Source organism: Lissotriton vulgaris, chromosome 10 (assembly GCF_964263255.1).
Source record: "Lissotriton vulgaris chromosome 10, aLisVul1.2, whole genome shotgun sequence".
NCBI lineage: Eukaryota > Metazoa > Chordata > Amphibia > Caudata > Salamandridae > Lissotriton > Lissotriton vulgaris.
The window spans coordinates 56,851,438-56,867,604 of record NC_141698.1 but is presented as its reverse complement, the minus strand read 5'-3'; the positions used below and the strand labels follow the sequence as shown (position 1 = coordinate 56,867,604).

The 16,167-nt window shown below is 48.4% G+C and overlaps 1 protein-coding gene across 1 annotated transcript in view; it reads left to right on the top strand.

Moving 5' to 3' along the window:
• The window catches only part of SCNN1B (sodium channel epithelial 1 subunit beta), a 163,674-nt gene that overhangs the window by 81,712 nt on the left and 65,795 nt on the right, over window positions 1–16,167 (top strand). The window contains exons 5-7 of the mRNA XM_086940444.1: window positions 4,669–4,775; window positions 6,770–6,933; window positions 9,367–9,474. Coding sequence (XP_086796570.1) covers window positions 4,669–4,775; window positions 6,770–6,933; window positions 9,367–9,474 — 379 coding nt within the window. The remainder of the gene's footprint in view (window positions 1–4,668; window positions 4,776–6,769; window positions 6,934–9,366; window positions 9,475–16,167) is intronic.

Genomic DNA, 16,167 nt, shown 5'->3' with positions numbered 1-16,167 from the left:
GGCTCTGCTGCTCTTATTCCTGGTTCTCTTTGTTTTGTGGTTGTTTCCCCTCCTCTGCTGCTTTTATTCCTGGTTCTCTTTGTTTTGAGGTTGTTTCCTCTCCTCTACTACTCTTATTCTGGGTTCTCTTTTTGTTGGGGTTGTTTCCTCTCCTCTGCTGCCAATATTCCTGGTTCTCTCTGTTTCTTGGCTCAAACCCTGGCTCTGCTGCTCTTATTCCTGGTTCTCTTTGTTTTGTGGTTGTTTCCCCTCCTCTGCTGCTTTTATTCCTGGTTCTCTTTGTTTTGAGGTTGTTTCCTCTCCTCTACTACTCTTATTCTGGGTTCTCTTTTTGTTGGGGTTGTTTCCTCTCCTCTGCTGCCAATATTCCTGGTTCTCTCTGTTTCTTGGCTCAAACCCTGGCTCTCCTGCTCGTATTCCTGGTTCTCTTTGTTTTGTGGTTGTTTCCCCTCCTCTGCTGTTTTTATTCCTGGTCCTCTTTGTTTTGAGGTTGTTTCCTCTCCTCTACTGCTCTTATTCTTGGTTCCCCCATTTTGGGGTTGCTTCCTCTCCTCTACTGCCCATATTCCTGGTTCTCTCTGTTCTTGGCTCAAACCCTTGCTCTGCTGCTCTTATTCCTGGTTCTCTTTGTTTTGTGGTTGTTTACTTACGTCTACTGCCAATATTCCTGGTTCGCTTTGTTTTGTGGTTGTTTCCCTCCTCTGTTGCCCATATTCCTGGTTCTCTCTGTTCTTGGCTCAAACCCTTGCTCTGCTGCTTCTATTTCTGGTTCTCTTTGTTTCCTGGCTTGATTCCTTCTTCTGATACTCGTATTCCTGGTTCTCTTTGTTTCGCGGCTCAATCCTTGGATGCTCTTATTCCTGGTGTTCTGTTTCATGATTCAGTCCCTTGCTCTGCAGCTTTTATTCCTACTTCTGTTTGTTTCTTGGCTCTATCTTCCTCTGCTGTTCATAGTCCTGGGTCTTCTACCTTAGATCCTATTCTACTCTTGTTTGGTTGCTGCTTGATGTTGATTCTACACGCTCATTTTTTCCTCATATTCTTCGTTTCAGTGCTGTTTTCATTCTTGTTTTCGTTATCTGTCTGCACCCCCTTCATGTTATTCCTGGTTGTCGCTTCGGTTTCCTGTATTTTCTTCCATCTCTTCTTCTCCCATTGCTGGCTCTCTTGCTCTGTGTTCCTGTTGACTACACTGACTTCTTTTATCATCTCTCCAGTTCTCCATTTCCCTCTCTGCTTTGCTTATTCCTGTTTGCCTCTGTACGAGTCACATTAAGATCTCTCTCCTGCCCTCATTAACTCTGGCTCTTTTGCTTTCTTCACTTCTAGTGTTCCTAATATGCTCTTGAATTCTCTAGCTCTCTTCTTTTGTCTGCTATTCTTGTTGCTTGTTCTCTTGCCTTTTCCCTGGTTCTCATCCTTCCTCCTGCTGCTTCTATTCTACTTCGTGTTTTCTGCCTCACACTTTTCCTCTGAAGCTTTCATTCCTAGCTCTCATCCCCTCTTCCTAACTTTTTCCATCCTCTGGAACTTTAATTCCTGTGTCTCGGTCCCTTTTCCTGCCTCTCTGTTCTCAACTGTTCCTACTCCTAATTTTCCTGCTTGTTTAGTGTCTCAATTTATTTCCCAGTCACTCTTATACTTGATCATTCATTTAATTTTTTGTATCTAGTCTTCTGTTTTTTAACGGTGCTTTTCATGTTTTCCCTTCATAGCTCTAGTCCTTTCATTGCTGTTCCTACTGCTGGTTGTCTCCACCTCTCTGCTTTCACTGCTGCTCTTATCCCTGGTATCAATTGCGGGCCTTGTTCCTCCACCCTCAGTTCTTATCCCCTATTACTTTCTGCCTTTGTTTCTCTCTACTGCAGTACTCTCTGTTCTCCCTTGTCCCTTCACGACTCTTTCTTCAGCAGCTGCGCGTAACCTGATTTACCATGTATTCTTCTTGCTTTGCGCTTCTATCTCTGCTCTTTTTATATATCTTCACATTTCTAGTTCTCCTTTTACCTTTATAACTTGGTTTCTCTCTCGGCTGCCCTTGTCCCTTGTTCACCTCTCTGACTCTTACTTCCACGCCTGCTCGCATTCCTGATTCTCCATGTATTGTTTCTGTTTGCTGCTTCACTCTGTTGCTCTTAAACCTTGTTCTAATCCTTGGCCTTACTCCTCTCCCCTCTGTTCTGATTCCTGGTCCTCTGTTTACTTCAAGTTTCTGTTTCTCTCTCGGCTGCCGTTATCCATTTTCTTCTCTTCGACTCTTACTTTCACTGCTGCTCGTATCTGTGATTTTCCATTTAATGTTCTTTCGTTTCGCTTCTTTCTCTCCCAATCTTATTTGTAGTTTCCCTCTTCTGTTCTTATTCTTGGTTCTCTGCTTACCTTTCTAGCTCTGTTTCTCTTCCGGCTGCCCTTATCCCTGTTTCTCTTCCATGGCCCCTAAACAAGATGCTGCTCTTGTTCCTGATTCTCCATTTAATGTTCTTGCTTTGTGCTTCTCTCCCTGATTTTCTTACACCTATTTCCTCCCTCTTCTAGTCTTATTTCTGACTCTTTGATGACATTTCTGGCTATGTATTTTGCTTAACTGCCCATATCGCTGTTTCTCCTTCATAACTCTAACATCCTCTGCTGTTCTTGGTTCGGATTCTTCATTTATTTTTTTTGTTTCATGCTTGTCTCTCTACTGTTGTTATACCTGGTATTAATTACAGGCCTGTTCTTCCTGCCTCTGTTCTTATTTCTTATTCTCTCTTTAAGTGTCTGTTTCTCCCTCAGCAGCCCTTATCCCTGTTTCTCCTCTGTGACTCTTACATCCTCTGCTGCTCTAGTTCCTCGTTCTCTATTTAATTGTCTTGCTTTGTGCTTATCTCACTGATATTCTCATACCTGGTTCCTCTTTCTTCTACTCTTTTTTTCAGATTTCGCTTTACCTTTCTAGCTCGGTTTCTCTCTCAGCTGGCCTTATCCCTGTTTCTCCTCCGTGACTCTTTCATAAGCTGCTGCTCTTATTCTTGATTCTCCATTTAATGTTCTTGCTTTGTGCTTGTCTCTCTACTGCTCTTAAACCTGGTATTAATTTCAGGCCCTGTTCCTCCTCCCTCTGTTGTTGTTTCAGATTCTCTGTTTCTCTCTCTTCTTCATGTGCGCCTGTTTCTCCTGCATGACTCTTACTTCCATCCCTGCTCTTATTCCAGATTTTATTTTTTTTTTGTCCCGGTGCTTGTCTCCCTGCTTTTATACCTGTTTCTAATTCTTGGCTCTATCCTTTCCTCCTATATTTGTATTCCTGATTCTCTGATTACCTTTCTAGCTCTGTCTCGTGTAACATGATTTTCTCCTCCAAGTTCTTCCCCGCTGATCTTAGTACTGACTTTCCAATCCTTTCTGGCTCTGTGCCTGTCTCTGGGCTGCTCTACGACCTGGTTCGAATCTCTGGTTCTGTTACTGCTTCTCCCATTTACGATTTTCCATGTCATGTTCTCGCTCTCTGTGTTTCTCCCTTGCTCCTGTTCCTGCCTGACTCATCTGTCTTTTTATTTGCTCTTTTTTGCTGGCCGTGGCTGACCTTACTTTAAATTCTTAACCCACCTATATTGGTTTCCTGCTGCACACTTGTTTGTTCAGCAACAGTAACTAGTTAGAAATGAATGTGAACAGAAGATTGAAAATATTCGAAGCCAAGCATCAAACCCTCGGCTGGGGTGAAGGGAGGGGGTGCAAGCCAGGGGAACACCCTCGGATTTCAAAGAAACCACTGCCTGATAAGATTCGAGCATATCTGACTTGCATCTCGAGTTTCCAAATATTGCTGATCGGTATCTGGCTGTGTCAGCGGTGTGCATTGTCCTGGCGGCGGGTGACGCCCTCTTTACAGGTTTGCACAAAGTCATTTTCTGTGGTCTCATATTTTACCACATCCCCATGTCAACTGTGAGATCAAAATGGCTCCCCCACACACACACACCTCGCGCGTTGAGAAGGGCTGTTTGCACTAGAGCTGGTTTGTTTGAACAGATTCCTGTATAGTGTGCCTCATCTTCAAATGTTGGCTGACCTCTGCACAGGTTGAAAAGCCACACTAATTGTTCTGAAGGTTTCAACAGGTGTTTCATCACAACAGGGCCGGCCTTAGGCATGTGCAAGCTGTGCACCTGCACAGGGCCACCAAACCCCAGGGGCCACCACGCCAATATATATCCTTAATATAATAATCCTCTGAGGATGGATACATATTTGCGTGGCGGCCCCTGGCAGGGATTTGGCGGCCTCCGGCTCTGTTCCACTTCCAAACACCTTCCTGAGCTCCTAGAGCCGCCCCTGCATCACGATGCCCATCTCATGGAAGGACTTGCGCCGCGTTCTGCGACACAAATCTCTTGGTATGTGAAAGAGCGCTCCGAAGCACACCCGGTTACTCCAGTGCTGAGACCCCCGCACACCGCTCTGAGGACGCGGCCCAGTGCACCTCATTCCGAGCTGCCTCTGACAGAGCCCCCGTCCCTGGACGCAGAGAGGGCTCTCCCGTTGCACCTCGATGCAAGCCAGCGCCCTGCGTCGCTACTCCATGTCAGCTGTACATTTTATGCCGGGACTTTAACTTTGGGGAAAGTACTTTTCTTCTTTTAGGAATTTCATTCTCACGCCCACTTCTGCTTTTTTTTCTTTCAGAAATTTCACCCAGATCTACAACCCGGACTACGGGAACTGCTTCATCTTCAACTGGGGCCAGGAAGGGCAGGACCTGCTGGTCGCGGCCAACCCTGGGGCGGAGTTTGGTGAGTACCACCCGGGACCCTGATCACAGAGAGGGACTGAGCTCTGCCCCTCCACGCGCCACTGAACTCCGTCCTGCAGACCTGGGGGCGGCGGTGGAGAGCCAGTGCTTAAAATGGGCCGGTACTGTCCGCTACTGAGTACATGCACTTCTTTAATGTGAAAGTGAGAGTACCGGCACTTCTCAGAGCTGCTGCAGTATATTTAATGGGAGAGAGGACTGGCACTTCTCAGGTCACAGCAGGTACTCTAAAGAGTGAGTACCTTTTATATTTGCATTTAAAGTACTGGCCAGCGCCTTCCGATGGAGCTTGCTTAGGCCTCTCTGGGTCTGTGGTGCTGGAGAGGGCCTCCAGGGGGGAGTCCTGGGGTCAGGGGTTAGCTCATGGAACCTTGCCACAGACTGGGCCTCTCACCCGCTATGGTGCTGGAGAAGTCCCTGGATATCCGGGCTGGGGTCAGAGGGATAGCTCAGGGGACCCCGACAGCAGGGTCAGGCCTTTTACTGTCCATGGTGCCGGGGAAGGCCCTGAAGGCCGAGACCTGCGGTCAGGGGGATAGACCGGGGACTGCGTCATCAGGACTTGGCCCCACTGCCCACAGTGCAGGAAGGCCTAGAGTTAGGGAGTTCCGGGATAGCCGAGGGGACTGTGACGTCAGATGCTGGGAGGCCTGGAGTTAGGGTGTGGCCGAGGGGACTGTGACGTCAGATGCTGGGAGGCCTGGAGTTAGGGTGTGGCCGAGGGGACTGTGACATCAGATTAGGCCTCTCACCCTCCACGGTGCAGGTTAAGGTCGTGCAGTCGGCCGAGGCATGGAATAGTGCGCCCTCCACGGGCAGTACAGCAGCTAGGATGGGTCTCTCGTGGGCTTTGGCCCTGGAGATGACTCTGCAGGTTCTTTAAACCGCGCCGCGGGGGACGTGAATAGCCCCAGCGCTCAGTGTCGAAGGAGTCGGGCCCCTCTCTGGTTTTGGTGCTAAACAGCGCCTTGACTGCTCTGAGCCAGTACAATCCCAGAGCAGTGCTCCAACATTGTTAGGCCTCTCATCAGTCACTCTACTACAGTAGGCTTAATTAACCTTTACGGTGCCACTGGTGCAGGAACAGACCAGTCTGAGAGCTCTGGCCGCTCTCGGTGCTGGGCATTGAGTGGGTCCCCGAGGAGCCAGTTCAGCCTCCGAGCACTCCTGCCCAGTAAGGCCTCTTAGGGCCCACGGTGCTGCACGAAGGCCTGGGCAGGACGAGGCACGCGACATGAAGAGCGAGGGACAGCCACAGGCACTACAGAGGGAAAAGCGCACACTGACTGCCCGAGTGACTGGAATCGGGTCTGCAGCCCCGCGCGCCGGGGCCCTGGGTAACCGAGGCCGAAACAGAGCGGGGCTGGAGCGGTCTGCGCCTCCCGCTGTCCATGGTGCTGCAACCCAGCCTGGAGCACCCAGGGGCGCCCCGGGGCTAAGCATTGAAACAACCGGTTTAGCCAGGGCCCTCTGTGTCCATGCAACTCCGAAAGTATCTTTCTGTGTGTCCTGGCCCCCCAATTCCACAATTTTTTTTGTGTTTTCTTTTACAGAATTTGATATAGCGCGACCTTGACCCGAATCGGGTATCAGGGCGCTTTACATAGCACCAGTTGCACTACTTACCTCTGATGTTGATTTCTATCTGTATAGGGGCCTCCACGCGCAGTAATGCAAGCCAAAAAAATTACCCGCAAATCATCCCAATATTTGATAGCTATATTTGGGGGGCAGCCGACCCATGCCATCCCCGGACCCTGGTGCACCTGCAGCACTGTTGATAGTGGGGTCTTCTTACCACCACACACTCGGGGCACGAGATAATACCTTACTCCTGTTTCTGTGTCCGTAGTGACGCCCCCCCCCCTTACGCGTGGGTGTCTGTGACCTTGTTACTATCGAGCGCCCCTTATTTAAATTACACCCGGCATGTCTAGTGACTGACTCGCTTCTTTTCTTTCTTTCCTCTCACAGGGTTAAAGGTCGTGCTGGATATTGACCAGGAAGATTATATCCCCTACCTACAGGCTACGGCGGCTGCGCGGCTGGTGGTGCACGACCAGCGGAACTACCCCTTCCCCAAGGACATGGGCCTCTACGCCATGGCGGGGGCGGAGACCTCCATCTCGGTGGTGGTGGTACGTGAGCGCGCGCCGGCGAGCGAGCGAAAGAGGGAGCGCGCGCGCGCGCGCATCGGTCTCTATCTGATGGGAGCGGGGCCAGGGCCCCCGGGGAGGTGGGAACAGGGCCAAGCCGAGACAGAGCACGTCCCAGAGCCATTCAGAGATCGCTGATAAAAATCACCGTAATGACTCCAGTTTGCTACAAGTGTTTTCAGTTAAGAAGTGAACGAAAACAGGTTATTTTTTTATGCATTTCAAGGACACACAGTCCTGAAGAGAGGCAGCAGAACCGGTGTATCTGCCAAGAGCCGGAAGCATCTCTGCAAGGCCAAGAAATGTCAGACATTCGCCCGCGAGGCCCAGCCTCGTGCCAGACTGCTACCGAGGACATGCGGCCTGGGCGAGACCTCGCCACCGCTGCCCGGGTGCGAGGGGAGTGCCTCACTGGCCTCAGGCCTGAGTGGCGCATCCAGCCCAGGACTTTTCTATGCATTCTGGGATTTGTAGGCTAGATTTTATAACCGGCTCAATGGAACTACAAGTCTCAGAATGTGAATACAAACACGGTCTGGTTGAGCCACTCACACTTGAGACCTCTGCTCTCAGTTGTGTTACCTGAATGACTGCTGTGGGAGGGGTGGTGGGATAGTTGGGTGCAAGGGGTGGTAGTTTCTTATTATAAGCAACTAATACCTGCCTCCTAAGCCATTCAATTCAATTAAAAAATTATTTATTGCGACCTTTATGGCCATTTCCAACCAGCGCCAGGAAACCCATGGTGACAGTGCGCTTTACAAGCACCCCATAACATAACATAACATAACATAACATAACATAACATAACATAACATAACATAACATAACATAACATAACATAACACATTTCTTGCAAAGGTAAAGTGCGCGTGCATTGCAACATTAAGAGAAAGAAGAGTTCTAAATATAAAAAGGAGCTAGTTCAGAGTTAGTATTTATAAAACATTTAAAAAGATAGTTAAAAAAAGCATTCATACATTTTGTTTGTGTTTAAAGACTAGAATTATCCAATAGACCCAGCTTTTAAAATAGATGACCGCACACACCACGTAGAAAATAAGTAACTAGTGACTGAGTAGACTATGGGCAGACTGGTATCATATTTTAGGATCCTATTCTTATAACTTTTGGGGCCTGGAATAGTGTAAATGCCACACTTGTAGGGTGTGATGGTTAGTAGCTTTAGTATAGTCAGTGGCAGCTTGGCAGGGGCAAGGGGTGGTGCAAGCTGCAGGGGTCTCCTGAAGAGGGCCCCACACTCATTTTTAACACATACAAATCTTAATGTTCCCATACTTCAGTTCAGTCCATGTAGCAAAGATCCATGACCGAGTAGAATCATTTCGACTGAAAAAGTATAAACTATAAATGCTGAGTTTCTTGAGCAAATAAAGCAGTCTGATGAGATGTATGACATTACAACGCATGCTTTTACCACGCATGCCTTTACATCGCAGTTTTTACAACGCATAGTGTTAAGGGGTGCTGGATAGTGAATAGTTTAATTTACTATTCCAACTCCAGTCACCGTGGATAGTAGGGAAGGTGTTGGATAGTAAATTAAATCTATTCCCTATCCTAGAGCGCCCCCCAGCCCTATGCGTTGTAATGACATGCGTTGTAATAGTTGCGTCGTAAATGCACTGCGTGGTAAAAGTTGCGTTGAAAAGGATGTTCCCCGTCTGATGAGATGAGGCCAAGCCTCACTGCAGATGTATGAACCTCTGGAGTACCTCATGTGGGTCACGCCGCATCCTTTCGGTTATGTTTGTCTTCACTGTGCTTCACCGCACCCACACTTTCTGCCCATTGAACATAACTGGACTGGGAGCCCTGAATAGGCGGCCGTCGGTTGTTTCAAACAGAGATGGGGCACCAGATTACTTCAGCGGGACCCCCATCTGACATGCCAGCATAGTTGCCAATATTTGAACAACATTTCCATGTCCACTTAGCAGCACAGCTATCAATTACTTACTTGAAAATGTACCACACCCACCGCTCCAAAGCTCGGCCCACTCTGCCCAACCCACATATTTAGCATAATGTAACTCCGCCTACTTATAATAGTGAGATTATAGGGTCTACTCAATAAAGAGAGAACTGCAGGGATTTGAGGCGGACATTTCAAACTTAAGGCCAAAGTAGCTGAGTTGGAAAAATCTTCCCATTCAGCTGCATTGGGGAATTTTTCCAACTCGGTTACTTATGCCTAAAGTTTGACATTCCCATCTTAATTCCCTGCAAATCTCTCCAAAGTGCAATTGTCAAGACTGTCCCGGGATAGTTTATTACCCGGACAGTCTTCAACTTGCCGGGACTGTCCCGGCAAATATGAGACACTTTGCAGCTATGCGCCTGTCACTTGCTCCCTGTGGTTACTCAAGTGTTACATGTCTCCTCATTTCACAGGATCAGACAGAGCACATGGGATACCCCTACAGTGAATGCACGGAAAACGGCTCTGACGTCCCAGTGGCCAATCTTTACAGAAACTACAACAGCTCCTACTCTATACAGGTATGTCCGGAAGGACCGTGGGCTCCAACTCTGTGCAATTATGTTGGTGAGGGTCACACATGTCAAATCTATGCAGGTGCGTCGGGATTCTATGTCAGAAATTGCGAGTTCAGAGATATCATCTACAAAAATACTGTGGCGTAGATATTGGGAATTTAAATAAGTATAGATTTACTATTTTTAACAGCTCATTCAGATATCTTGAAGATGTAGATATTGTCAAGGTGTGTTAGGTGGGTGTTAGGTTGGAGTTTAATCCGTTATTATATTGAAGCTGACTTGGTGTCTCTATTTTATTTATAAAGTTTTATATAGCGCAAACTTGATCCCGAAGGATATCAGAGCGCTTCACAATTTGAGTGAAAGGCAACAAATCAGAACATTAGTCTAACCCTCCTTGCCTTAAATCACCAGTGCTAGATGGTACCTTGCCTCTCCGATGAGTTGGGAAAAAACACATTTACTGAAAGTGCTCAAACGGAGTGTGTACTGTATGGAAGCGTCTATGAACTGCAGGTTCAAGAGTTATTTCTGCAGGTTGGCTTCCATGACACGCACTATGAAAGAGCTGCTAGCCATTCCCAAGGCCTGTTATGCACGAGGAGGTCAAGCGACAGCCAACTCCCATAATCGCAGAGCCAGATGATTGAAAGAAGGAAGTCATCTATACACCTGCTTTTCCTCTTGAAGTCTGATCTCTGTGAGCTTCACGGGTGCTCCTTCTTTCGTTTGGCCTTTCGAAAACATGCTTAAAGAAGGCAGAGAATCAGAAGAGAGAAAGGGGTCCCCTAGAAGAAGGGCATTTTAAAGAAGGGGTTCCTTCCTGGGGAGATAAGCAAGCGTTTAACTGGAGCCGGGATTTGCAGATGAGACCCACCGGAGCTCATTTTGGGGACCAGTGCCTATTTTTTCTCATCAACCATTGACCAAGAACAAAAGAGAGAAAAACGGAGAAGGAGAAAAGAAGGAGGAAAAGAACACAAAACAGTTACAAAGGAAGAAAGCAGGTATGAAAAAGAACCTAGAGAAATAAGATAACCGAGTAGGAAGTGTCTGTTGGTAAATTTAAGAGGCACAAGGTGGAATCAAGAGTATCAAAAGGTGATGAAAGTAACCTTAATTTCTGGAAAAGACATTACAATTCACTGGGGCAGTTGATGGCCTGTCACGCTACAAATAATCTGGACACCTGAGAAGGAGAGACTGAGCCAGAACAGATGAGTCCTGATTGAAATCCCCTCATAGCAAAATGTTTTCTTGGCAAAACATTGACGAATACTCAGAAATCCAACTGGCTGCAGCGCATGCATTAACATCATATCTATGACATTCTTCAAAACATGAAGCCATTTTGCTCCTGCTCGCAACATTAAATCCCGAATCGGTCCATTAAAGAGAGAGTGTATCCATTCACGCTCGAACGCACCTTCAGTAGACCTCTTCCTAACACGTTTGAATAGGGTGGGGGTGGGAAGACAGTAGTAGTTTGCTGCAGCTGCCCCACCTTTCTGTTTAATGACTTTCCCCCTCAGCGTTCCATTTGTCTTTTTTACCTGGTGTGGGACCTCCAGACAACCTACAGATGCCATCGCTACTTGTTTACCAGGAGTCCTAAAGTGAACCCTCCGGTTTACCAGTTTTAATGTTGCAGCCTTTTTAGGATGAAGTCTACAGACGTCCTCTTTGAAAAAGCATACCGTCCTATACTAGGATCCTCCTTTACACCCCCAGTGTGTGCCACAAAATGAATGGTGGTGTTGCATGCTTGTGAGATGTCTGAGAGTAGCATGTGCCCTACTACCAGAGTGCCAGCCCTGTGAGCATGGCCCCCATCCCCGCAGGTGCCCAGCAATCTGATGGGATGTATGACATTACAACGCATGCTTTTACCATGCATGCCTTTACATTGCAGTTTTTACAACGCATGCTGTTACAACGCATAGCGTTAAGTGCCACAAAATGAATGGTGGTGTTGCATGCTTGAGAGATGTCTGAGAGTAGCATGTGCCCTACTACCAGAGTGCCAGCCCTGTGAGAATGGCCCCATCCCCGCAGGTGCCCCTGCAACATTATGAGTTATTTTAAATATGTTGGTTGGAGGCTGGAACACGCATCCTGTAGCCCAAGCCACCATGCCTCAGTTTGCCTAGGAGGAGAAAGAGTTCCCATTGGAGCATGGTCAAGGCTGATCATTCCCATTGGAGCATGGTCAAGGCTGATCGTTCCCATTGGAGCACGGTCAAGGCTGATCGTTCCCATTGGAGCATGGTCAAGGCTGATCGTTCCCATTGGAGCATGGTCAAGGCTGATAGTTCCCATTGGAGCATTGTCAAGGCTGATCGTTCCCATTGGAGCATGGTCAAGGCTGATCGTTCCAATTGGAGCATGGTCAAGGCTGATCGTTCCCATTGGAGCATGGTCAAGGCTGATAGTTCCCATTGGAGCATTGTCAAGGCTGATAGTTCCCATTGGAGCATGGTCAAGGCTGATTTGCATATGGCTGGCATCAAACTGCATTCAACCCATCACGCTTTGGATCTGTAGGATGAGAAACAGCAACCAGGATCCCTTCACTGAGCAATAATGAAACAAAGCTATTTCCTGATTAGCACAAGGCCTGTGTTAGCACTGGGTCTCTTTCACCAGGACTTTGAAAAACATCCCAATTGAGAACTTGCCTGGACCTGAAGAGTACGTCCTGGGTGATGGACGAATATGCCCCGGCGCTCGGCTAGAATCAAGCTGGAGAGTGCGGCCCTTGACATGATTAAGTTCCTGCCTAGAGTCTGTCTCAGGACCTGGAGCCCCAGTGGGAGGAGAACATCAGCCAATCAAGGAGTTCAATATCTGAACTGGCAAAGCAGAAAGCCATTATGGTGCTGGCCTTCGCATCCCTCCCTCCCTCCCAGTAGTTTTGTAAATGCTTCTTCTCGGTGCCCTCAAGAATCGTGGTCAATAGATTCTGCACATTAACCCCCAGGGTTACACTGTCCTCAACATTTTGCAAATGGCGCCAAAACCAGCAGACTTTATTCCCAAGTACTCTTCTCGATGTTAATGTCCTAGTTTGGATATAAATGTACCAATTGCCAATAATCCCTACAGCCCCACTCCCCCAAGCCAAACTCCTGTCTGACCCCACCACTAAGAACAAAATGACTTTTGACAAAGCGTGCTGCCTGCTGTCTCAACCATCCCTCCTGCCATGCTGGTTACACTGGGTCAAGGGTAAAAAACACGATGGCCTCAGGTATTCGTGGGTCATGCAAGACCTCATGCAGTATCTGTGGCCTGTTACATGTGTGAAGCATGTGAAACAACGAGAAAAACGGTTATTTTCCCTTTCAAGGCAAAAACAGGTTGTTCCTGGGAAGAATAGAGTAAGACAAACCAGTTGAAGCCGGCGCCTGCCAGAAAAACAGCATGGTGCCCAGGGCTTGAACGCTCAAGCTAAACTTGACAAACCAGGACATTCCCAGTGCTTCTAGGGGACTCCACACAGGGGCGGCGGGTGGCTGGGGCAGCTGGGTTCCCCATGTAGGGGCGGATGGGTAGCTGGGGCAGTCTGCTTCCCCCCCCTGTGGCGTTCGAGTAGCTAGGGCACCCAGCTTCCCCCAAGCCGGGGCAGACGGGTGGCTGGGGCAGTCGGCTTCCCTCATGTAGGGGCGGATGGGGAGCTGGGGCAGCCAGCTTTCCCTACGCAGGGGCGGATGGGTGGCTGGGGCAGCCAGCTTCCCCCACCCGGGGCAGTCTGATAGCTAGGGCACCCACCTTCCCTCAGGCAGGGACGGGTGGGTGGCTGGGGCATCCAGCTTCCCCTAGGTAGGGGCGGATGGGTGGCTGGGGCACCCGGCTTCCCTCAGGCAGGGGCGGGTGGGTGGCTGGGGCAGCCGGCTTCCCTCAGGCAGGGGCGGGTGGGTGGCTGGGGCAGCCGGCTTCCCCCAGGCAGGGACATCGGGTATCAGAGCGCTTTACATGAGCACCAGTTTCGTTACAGATTAACGCATTCATTTTTGTTAGGCACAGGGAGATTACCTGATTTGCCCAGAATCACAGGATGTTGAGCGTCGTTGCAGAGACTCGAACCCAGTTTCCCAGGTCTGAGGTAGACACCCAAGCCATAAGACTACGTCTCTATTGGATACGGAGTGTGTACTGTATGGAAGCGTTTATGAACTGCAGGTTCATGAGTTATTTCTGCAGGGTGGCTTCCATGACCCCAATATGAAGGAGAAGCTAGCCATACACAAGACCTGTAATGCACGAGGAGGTCAAGGGCAACCTAACTCCCTAGATGGCGTTCATGACATAATCGCTGAGCCAGATGATTGAAAGAAGGAAGCCTCTTGAAGCCTGATCTCGGTGAGCTTCACCGGTGCTTCTTCTTTCATATGGCCATTCGAAAACATGCTTAATGAAGGCAGAGAATCAGAAGAGAGAAAGGGGTCCCCTGGAAGAAGGGCATTTTTAAGAAAGGGTCCCTTCCCGGGGAGATAAGCAAGCGTTTAACTGGAGCCGGGGTTTGCAGATGAGGCCCACCGGAGCTCATTTTGGGGACCAGCACTTATTTTTCCTCATCAGCCATTGACTCAGAACAAAAGAGAGAAAAACGGGGAAGGAGAAAAGAAGGAGGAAAAGAACACAAAACAGTTACAAAGGAAGAAAGGGATAAAAAAGAACCTAGAGAAATAAGATAACAGAGTAGGAAGTGTCTGGTGATAAATTTAAGAGGCACGAGGTGGAATCAAGAGTATCAAAAGGTGATGAAAGTAACCTTCATTTCTGGAAAAGACATTACAATTCACTGGGGCAGTTGATGGCCTGTCACGCTACAAATAATCTGGACACCTGAGAAGGAGAGACTGAGCCAGAACAGATGAGTCCTGATTGAAATCCCCTCATAGCAAAATGTTTTCTTGGCAAAACATTGACGAATACTCAGAAATCCAACTGGCTGCAGCGCATGCATTAACATCATATCTATGACATTCTTCAAAACATGAAGCCATTTTGCTCCTGCTCGCAACATTAAATCCCGAATCGGTCCATTAAAGAGAGAGTGTATCCATTCACGCTCGAACGCACCTTCAGTAGACCTCTTCCTAACACGTTTGAATTGGGTGGGGGTGGGAAGACAGTAGTAGTTTGCTGCAGCTGCCCCACCTTTCTGCTTAATGACTTTCCCCCTCAGCGTTCCATTTGTCTTTTTTACCTGGTGTGGGACCTCCAGACAACCTACAGATGCCATCGCTACTTGTTTACCAGGAGTCCTAAAGTGAACCCTCCGGTTTACCAGATTTAATGTTGCAGCCTTTTTAGGATGAAGTCTACAGACGTCCTCTTTGAAAAAGCATACCGTCCTACACCAGGATCCTCCTTTACACCCCCAGTGTGTGCCACAAAATGAATGGTGGTGTTGCATGCTTGTGAGATGTCTGAGAGTAGCATGTGCCCTACTACCAGAGTGCCAGCCCTGTGAGCATGGCCCCATCCCCCCAGGTGCCTCTGCAAATATCTTTTGTGGCAACATTATGAGTTATTTTAAAGATGTTGGTTGGAGGCTGGAACGCACATCCTGTAGCCCAAGCCACCATGCCTCAGTTTGCCTAGGAGGAGAAAGAGTTCCCATTGGAGCATGGTCAAGGCTGATAGTTCCCATTGGAGCATGGTCAAGGCTGATAGTTCCCATTGGAGCATGGTCAAGGCTGATAGTTCCCATTGGAGCATGGTCAAGGCTGGAAGTTCCGATTGGATAATGGTCAAGGCTTATTTGCATTTGGCTGGCATCAAACGGCATTCAACACATCACGCTTTGTATCTGTAGGATGAGAAACCGCAACCAGGATCCCTTCACTGAGCAATAATGAAACAAAGCTATTTCCTGATTGGCACAAGGCCTGTGTTAGCACTGGGTCTCTTCCACCAGGACTTTGAAAAACAACCCAATTGAGAACTTGCCTGGACCTGAAGAGTACGTCCTGGGTGATGGACGAATATGCCCCGGCGCTCGGCTAGAATCAAGCTAGCGAGTGCGGCCCTTGACATGATTAAGTTCCTGCCTGGAGTGTGTCTCAGGACCTGGAGCCCCAGTGGGAGGAGAATATCAGCCAATCAATGAGCAGCCTGCATGCCCCAAAAGACAGCTGCCCCAGGGAGGCCTAGATATGGTGCATAAGACCACAAGGGCAACAAAAGTGGAGGTGAGCAGCCGGAGTAGAGCTTTAGTCACCATACACCGCTGTTCGAAATGAGACCTTATGCCCCGGGATCACACCACCCCCTCGTCAGTGTGAATCATGGCCCAAGAAGCCCCTCGAGACCAATGAAATGATGCCAGGAGATGCAGCTTTCCCTTCTTCACATTCTTAATCTAGGCCAGGGTTGGTGTTGCATTGATGTGAAAATATGGGTGTCCCTGCTCCTTATAGAACCCAAATTCCACCCAAAGTAAACCCCAGACCAGCGGGGACCCCCGTGAAAGAGCCGTTGTACTGCAACAGACGGAACCTGAGAACATGCCTTTTTAACTATATCCGCAGTCCTAGACTCAATAGTTCTGGAACATAAGGTATCAAAGACGCACCAAAAAGATCAACCATGAAGGAACAGTTCCAAATTTTACGCCCATAACAATTACTTGTGTCCCAATTCATTACCCAAAGGGGGAGAGGAATTTGTTAACATTTTGCAAGG